At 63.1% G+C, this 544-nt stretch overlaps 1 protein-coding gene across 1 annotated transcript in view; it reads left to right on the top strand.

Moving 5' to 3' along the window:
- Positions 1-90: 90 nt before the first annotated feature.
- The window catches only part of LOC108449780 (potassium voltage-gated channel subfamily H member 4-like), a gene marked incomplete at its 5' end in the record, with an annotated part of 9,579 nt that continues 9,125 nt past the window's right edge, over positions 91-544 (top strand). Inside the window, 3 exons of the mRNA XM_017746900.1 lie at positions 91-220; positions 314-393; positions 479-540. Of these exons, the coding sequence (XP_017602389.1) occupies positions 91-220; positions 314-393; positions 479-540 (272 nt within the window). The remainder of the gene's footprint in view (positions 221-313; positions 394-478; positions 541-544) is intronic.

The following is a 544-nucleotide window of genomic DNA, read 5'->3' as shown; positions in this document are numbered from 1 at the left end:
GCCCGCTGCTGTGGGTTTGTGCCAGCCGTGCTGCGAGGGGTCCTGCGGGGCTGCTCAGATGGTGGCAGAGGGGTGAGGGGGTGACGCGGGACAACCCTCACCCCCTCCTGCTCTAGAGTCGTGGATGGGATTGAAGACAACGGAGGGACGTCAGAGCCACAAACCTTCTGCTTCAACGTGGACCCGCCGCCGAGTGCGGCAAGGGACTCTCCAACCTCAGGTACTGCCAGCAGCTGCCTGGCAAGGCCAGAGTGCTGGCCCTGGGGCTGGGAGGCTTGGCAGGACACTTGACCACTGTCTGTGTCCTCCCCAGCACGGACTGACGCAGGCGGCCCAGCCCTGATGATGGAGGCAGAGGAGATAAAGCAGAACATCAGCAGGCTCAACCAGGAGGTGTGGTGGGGACCAGAGGTGGAAGCATGTCCCTGAAAACCCCGCGGACATCGGCCAGTGCTCACTGCTGTCTGTCCCTTTCCAGATCAACCACCTCAACCAGGAGGTTTCGCACCTCAGCCAGGAGCTGCAGGGCATGATGGAGCTGCTC

The sequence above is a fragment of the Corvus brachyrhynchos genome, unplaced genomic scaffold (genome assembly GCF_000691975.1).
Source record: "Corvus brachyrhynchos isolate BGI_N302 unplaced genomic scaffold, ASM69197v1 scaffold30, whole genome shotgun sequence".
Classification (NCBI taxonomy): domain Eukaryota; kingdom Metazoa; phylum Chordata; class Aves; order Passeriformes; family Corvidae; genus Corvus; species Corvus brachyrhynchos.
The sequence above is the reverse complement of the archived record's forward strand: the minus strand, read 5'-3'. Positions and strand labels throughout refer to the sequence as shown.